Consider the following 7,215-nt stretch of genomic DNA (forward strand, 5'->3'; position numbering starts at 1 on the left):
ACATGATTGAAAACAAAACAAAACAAAAATCAAGAAGAAACAGCCAACACTACCCAAAACGTTTAGCACTATTTCAGAAGAAAAAGAAATAACATTTGACATTGGCTCTTTCAAGAAGGGTGAGGTCTTAACAGGCAGAAAGAGGAAATGAGGATATTATAAAACTCTTAAATTTAGAAACTATAGGTCTGATGTGGTCCACTTTTCTCAAACTAAAGAATGTCACTCTTGATGAAAACAATGAGTTATTTCAGAAATAACCTTTATTTCTAGTTGCCATATTTCATGTATAGTAGTGAAGTATCATAACAAGGAAGTATAACCATAAATTGGCATAGTAATATTTTAGATTATTTTGCATTTTACAAACATCTACATTGCTTTATAATGTTATAGAACCACTTACTAAAACTCTAAGTGTCAGTATTAGAGTGGATTCAAGGGTGTAGTTAAGTTTTTATAAGATTATACACACACACACACACACACACACACACAAAAAAAAAAAAAAAAAAAAAAAAGTGGTGGTGGTGCATGCCTTTAATCCCAGAACCCAGGAGGCAGAGGCAGGAGGATCTCTGAGTTTGAAGCCAGCCTATTCTACCTAGAGTTCCAGGACAGACAGGGCTAAACAGAGAACCCTGTCCCCCCCAAGAATAATAAAATAAAAATAAGAAAGGAGGTTCACAATACAACATTCCTATGAAGCATAGAGCTATACACTCACTGTTCATCTGTCTGCTGTATACTTTCTCACAGGAATGTTTCTTGCCGAGTTGATAGAGAAATACTTTGTGTCCCCTACCCTGTTCCGAGTCATCCGCCTGGCCAGGATTGGCCGAATCCTACGCCTGATCAAAGGGGCCAAGGGGATCCGCACACTGCTTTTTGCTCTGATGATGTCTCTTCCTGCACTGTTCAACATCGGCCTCCTGCTTTTCCTGGTCATGTTCATCTACGCCATCTTTGGGATGTCCAACTTTGCCTACGTTAAAAAGGAAGCTGGAATTGATGACATGTTCAACTTTGAGACCTTTGGCAACAGCATGATCTGCCTGTTCCAAATCACCACCTCTGCAGGCTGGGATGGCCTGCTGGCCCCCATCCTCAACAGTGCCCCTCCCGACTGTGACCCCGATGCAATTCACCCCGGAAGCTCGGTGAAGGGGGACTGTGGGAACCCATCCGTGGGGATTTTCTTTTTTGTCAGCTACATCATCATATCCTTCCTGGTTGTGGTGAACATGTACATCGCTGTCATCCTGGAGAACTTCAGCGTTGCCACTGAAGAAAGTGCAGAGCCCCTGAGTGAGGACGACTTTGAGATGTTCTATGAGGTCTGGGAGAAGTTCGACCCTGACGCCACTCAGTTCATAGAGTTCTGCAAGCTGTCTGACTTTGCGGCTGCCCTGGATCCTCCCCTTCTCATCGCAAAGCCAAACAAAGTCCAGCTCATTGCCATGGATCTGCCCATGGTGAGCGGAGACCGCATCCACTGCCTGGACATCTTATTTGCTTTTACAAAGCGTGTCCTGGGTGAGAGTGGAGAGATGGATGCCCTTCGAATCCAGATGGAAGATCGGTTCATGGCGTCCAACCCCTCCAAAGTCTCTTATGAACCAATCACTACCACTTTGAAACGCAAACAAGAGGAGGTGTCTGCTGCTATCATTCAGCGCAACTACAGATGTTATCTTTTAAAGCAAAGGTTAAAAAACATATCAAGTAAATACGACAAAGAGACAATCAAGGGGAGGATTGACTTGCCTATAAAAGGAGATATGGTTATTGACAAATTAAATGGGAATTCCACCCCAGAAAAGACAGATGGAAGTTCCTCTACCACCTCTCCTCCTTCCTATGATAGCGTAACAAAGCCAGATAAGGAAAAGTTTGAGAAAGACAAACCAGAAAAAGAAAGCAAAGGGAAAGAGGTCAGAGAAAATCAAAAGTAAAAAGAAACAAAGAAATGTCTTTGTAATCAATTGTTTACAGCCTCTGAAGGTAAAATGTATGTGTCAACTGCACTCTAAGGAGAAGTCCATGCCAAACTGACTGTTTCAACAAATACTGAAGGTCAGTGCCTATACCAGACAGTGGCCTCTGTCACTGCCACTCTGTGAGACAGGGTATCAACATTGACAAGAGGTTGCTTCTTCCATTACCAGCTGACACTGCTGAGGAGAACTCCATTGTGAAAGTGACCATTATAACACCACCAAACACCATTAGTACAACGCTCCCATCCACTCTATTTTTAACATTCACATTTGTCATATTTTTACAAAATCTGTCCCAGTAGATCTTCCTGGTCCCTGATTCATAGTCTGTTCATAATACTATGTCACTATTTTTGTAAGTGTTGTTTATGTTAAGGGAAAATATATATATATAAGAATCCCATGTTCCGAAGTCCACAAGTGTCTCCAGTAATCATAAAAAAATATTTTGCCTGAGAGATGAAATTATTGCTCAAAACTAAAACACAAAAAATTCTACTGCTAACAGTTTCAAATACTTCTACTTTCTGAATGGTATTAACTTACAAGTATTTTAGTCTGTTATGTTATGAGCAGTTATGTGCCTGTAAAAGTCTCCACTAATATGTAAAGGATTATTTTTATGCAAAATATTTTGTTTCAATAAGTACAAATTTTATTCTAAGTTTCAGAGTTCTATATTTAAGTTTGATTAAATCCCCATCCCCCAAAAAAGTTATTTAATATTTCTGTTCTAGAAAAATCTATCCAAAGTATCACTTTAGAATGTCATTTCACTTTCTGTGGCAGTATTTCTTTGCCATCTTCTGCTCTCAGCAAAACTGACAGTTTGTGTCAATTAAATACCCTCTGTTATGTAAATAGTTATTTTATCCTGTGGTGCATGTTTGGGCAAATATATATAAACGTATATATAGCCTAATACACGGCTTCTATTAAATCAAATATGTACCACAGTGTGTGTGTCTTTTGCAAGCTTCCAACAGGGCAGTATCCTGTACCATTCATCACACAGAAATAGTTGGAAGGCTATCACTAATGCATGTTAATAATGCCTAAGCTGCTCTATTTTAATCAATCCATTTATCACAAGTTTTGGTAAGAAGAGTCACGTGTTGGTGATAGAATGAATTCAATCTGCTCTCTGTCTACCTGTCAAGAAAATCTCATTGATATTATTTTAAAACACCTTTATTTTTGCATTGTTAAATCAACTTGAGTATCACAATGTGTCTTTATTAATTTAAAGGAGACACAGTGTATAGGGCCTACCACTAAAACTTATACTTCATAGTTTGCTTAAAAAAATGTCCAAAATTTGTTTAAATATAAATAATGTAAAATATAATCAGTTTTCTTTGTCAGCATTTGTACATAAGAAAATTATTTTCAGGTTGATGACATGACAATTTATTTTACCTTATCCTTTTGCTTTTTATTTTTAATCAAAATTCCAAACTTTTGCATCCAAAAGACTTTTCAGCAGATAATTTCCTAAAATAAAAGTTAGACAATGGGTTTTGTGGATTTCTTTGTTATAATATATTTTCTACCATTCTGATAAGAGATATGTTAGTCAAAAATCTCAAACCCTGACCATTTTCTACCGACTCTGGTTGCCTGCAGATAATCCTTCACTCATGGAAGTTTGTTTTTTTTTAACTCAACTTTTGTAGTATTTGCATATGCAGACTAGGCTTATTTTTTTAAATCCTGCCGCACTAAAGCTATCATGGATATAACATGGGCTCTGTCCTTTTTAGCCGGGAACAAAGTGGCAAAGTTGTGCAATTACCCAACATGATCCAATTCTTTCTTTCTTTCTTTCTTTCTTTCTTTCTTTCTTTCTTTCTTTGCACAAACCAAAAGTTTAATGTTCATTCCTTTTACAAAACTATTTACTGTAGTGTACTGATGAACTGCATGCAGGGAATTGCTATTACTAAAAGAATGGTGAGCTACTTCATTATTGAGCCAAAAGAATAAATACTTCATTTTTTACTGTATCTCATTTGTTGGACTGCTTTTTTAAAATTATTATTGGCAGGTAAAAAAATTATACAACTAATGAAAACCTGTATTTGATTTGACGTTTGTATTCATAAAAGTTCACATGAGTTTTGTAACACCCTGTTACATGATCTACCCAGAAGTTTGTCAAAATAAAGACTAGTTAAAAGCAGTTTTGTGAAATGTTACTTCATCAAAGGGCCAGCCCATATGATCCAACCTTCAGGTTTGACAATATTTGCAGCAGCTCTCACCAATGGCTGTCAATATCAGTTATGCCCAGAGTCTAATCTTAACACCTCTGGATGTGAATGGTGTCATGTCCTGATTGATATCTTGGTGACTAACATGTCACTTATGTACTTTATTTCCTAAACACACTCCATAACTAGTAAATATTGATGGCACAGGGATTAAGAAATTAATGGTATTTTTCCAGGGTCCCTTGCATTCTTGTCAATTCCTAACCAAGCCTCTGTCTCAACAGAGAACTCAGGTTTTAATGACTATTTAAGACTACTTGGATCTGGATATATATTTCATCATTTCCACAAAGTAAATTACAGAAGGGGCTGATTGGCTTCTTCCTATTCCAGTCAATTTACAGGTTTGATCAAGACCAAAGGAGCCAAATATTTATTTGCATAATCCTAAGTCTTTTAAAGCATCTTGATGTGTTACCCATAGCAAGCCTCTGCAACAGCCAATTAATATGTATTATGCCAATGCCACTACCCTCCAAAGTAGTTTATAAGGACTCCAACTGGAAAGAAAATGCCTCTAGAAAATGCAAACATAGAGGTGTGCATATAGTTTGGCAAACTTTTAAAATAATGGCTTCTGTATGTAATAAAATCCTTTCAGAAAAAACTTTTATATTGGAATTTTTGGAGAAATAACAGTGATTCAATCAAATTCCTCCTCCCAGAAGCAACAATGCCATGAAATGAAGAAAACTTAATTTTAGTGACAGAATGTTGCTGTGAATGGCTGTCCTTTTGATTTTGAAAAGTGGAGAGGACAATGGGCATTCTCGTGTTCAAATATTGTAGCTAAGGACACTGAACAACATGAAGTGATGCATCTTACTGATACTTCAATTAAGTAGGATACAATAAAGATCATGAAACCCATTCCTGTGCATTGCATCCTTTCAGAGTACTTGTGCAGGAAGTCAATGTTGACATTTTATGAAAACATATAACTAACTGGGCCAGCTGTCCTGACTTGTGGCTTCAGTTCCATTTTTGGTATCAGATAAGCTCTGTAATTCAGTGTAGCTCCAGTTCCCCTCACACTTTCCCTCTATTGAAGTATGATGACCTTTAATTAGGGTTTGTTGTTGTTGTTGTTTCTATACATTGTTACCAGACAGACAAAGTTATGTGTGTGTGTGTGTGTGTGTGTGTGTGTGTGTGTGTGTGTGTGTGTGTGTGTGTGTGTGTATACATATATATGTATAAATACTATATATGTATTCGGGTGTGTGTGTGTGTGTGTGTGTGTGTGTGTGTGTGTGTGTGTGTGTGTGTGTACATATACTTAGAAGGAAGGTTGAGGACAATTTTAGTAAAGTTTGAAAGAAATACAGTGGATTGGGCAATCTGTAATTCCAAATGGCTGCTGGAGGAAGGAGACTGGGCAAGAAAGACAGAAAGTCATGAATGGAAGTCAGAGAAGCAATGAGAAGCCAAGAGTGTCAGAGAACAAATGCTTTGGCTTTGGGCCATTATCCAGGTGGGGGGAAAGAGAAAAGAAAAAGAAAAAGCATGCCACTGGTCAGATGGCACTCCACTCCAGGTCCCTTTTCCCAAGACAAAGGATTGCATCAGGAACATGCAGTTAGAAATAGAGACAGTTTATTAAGAAATGGAAAACACTCCCGAGAACAGAAGTGCTCTGGACAGCTCAGGGACAAAGACCAGACATTGGTCCAAAAGACACTTGGTGCTTTATTGCACATTTACACAGCACCTACCTCTCCCAAGTTTGCATATAGTGCTTTCTCAACCTGTTCTGTTCATTACATGAAGTCCAAGTGGGGATGTATTCTCAGCCTTTCTCTGCAAGCTAGCTCTATTACTGCTGTTAGTGCTGTTTTGGAGATTTCAGTTTCCAGGCTCTATTTTTCTGTCATAATCTCTCCTTCAATTTTATGTTCAAAATTAAACTACATATTCAAAGTGAACTGTTTTCTTTAAATAGATAGATTTACCTAGAAAAATGCAAATTGTCAGTCTGTCTTTTTAAAAATTCCTCTTAAAATATTTAATAGACAGAAACACAGCATTCAATCTAACATCAAGAAAAATGCCTTTTTAGTACCAAAGATTTCATGCTGTGGAGTTGATGGATACTCTAAATAAGTGAAGGCAGGGCTACTATTTCTTCTCTATGTTACCGAATTCTAACAGACAGCATCTGGAACATAATGCAATGTGTTAAAACCAGTAAATCACCAGTCATTTGTAAAACTGTCTCAGAGGAACAAACTTGCTTGTCATCAATAACATTTAACACACCACTCCAGGAAGTTGAATTAATGCATATTTTCAACTATAGTCTTTATTACAGAAGAATTAAAGATGCATATCATTCTCTTATAAAAGCACTCATTCAGTATTCTGCTGTAGATGAGGTAATTAATATTTTGATGCATCCAAGCATAGCTCCTGTGGTCCTTCTGTCTGCATATTTCTCTTCTCTCCCCCAACCCCCACACCAGAGCTTTTCTGTCCTCCATAATTTTGGGAACCCACTGAAATACATAGCTAAAACCCTCCAAAGGAAATAGTATCCAATCACCTAGAAAACCAATTCTCCTTGTTATGAGGTAAGAAATAACCTGTATAATGCCCTCTACAAATATAATCTGTATAAAGCCCTCTACAAATATAACCTGTATAATGCCCTCTACAAATATAACCTGTATAATGCCCTCTACAAATGATCCACCACCACTGTGTATCCACCACTTCTGCATGCCCCCATTCCTCAGACTGTGTTTTGTCCAGCACCCCAATGCTTTGACATCCCTCTATCTGCACTTGCTGCCTGCTTCACCTGAGTGTCCTTCCCTCTCCCCATCTCTCTTCATAATTTTTTTCCAGACAAATCATCACCACCTTGCTGAAGCTATCTCAAAAGTCATAATTCTTTAGGAGAAGTCAGACTTTGATTAGAGGAGGGCTGTTCTTCCCTGAAG

At 37.7% G+C, this 7,215-nt stretch overlaps 1 protein-coding gene across 9 annotated transcripts in view; it reads left to right on the forward strand.

The window, feature by feature from the left end:
• Scn3a (sodium voltage-gated channel alpha subunit 3) overlaps nucleotides 1–4,182 on the forward strand; it is a 108,317-nt gene extending 104,135 nt beyond the window's left edge. For all 9 annotated transcript variants that reach the window (XM_027420282.2, XM_027420280.2, XM_027420284.2 and 6 more), the window contains one exon: nucleotides 760–4,182. In XM_027420282.2, coding sequence (XP_027276083.1) covers nucleotides 760–1,955 — 1,196 coding nt within the window. In that variant the 3' untranslated portion in view covers nucleotides 1,956–4,182. The remainder of the gene's footprint in view (nucleotides 1–759) is intronic.
• Nucleotides 4,183–7,215: the final 3,033 nt, after the last annotated feature.

The sequence above is a fragment of the Cricetulus griseus genome, chromosome 6 (assembly GCF_003668045.3).
Source record: "Cricetulus griseus strain 17A/GY chromosome 6, alternate assembly CriGri-PICRH-1.0, whole genome shotgun sequence".
NCBI classification, from domain to species: Eukaryota; Metazoa; Chordata; class Mammalia; order Rodentia; family Cricetidae; genus Cricetulus; species Cricetulus griseus.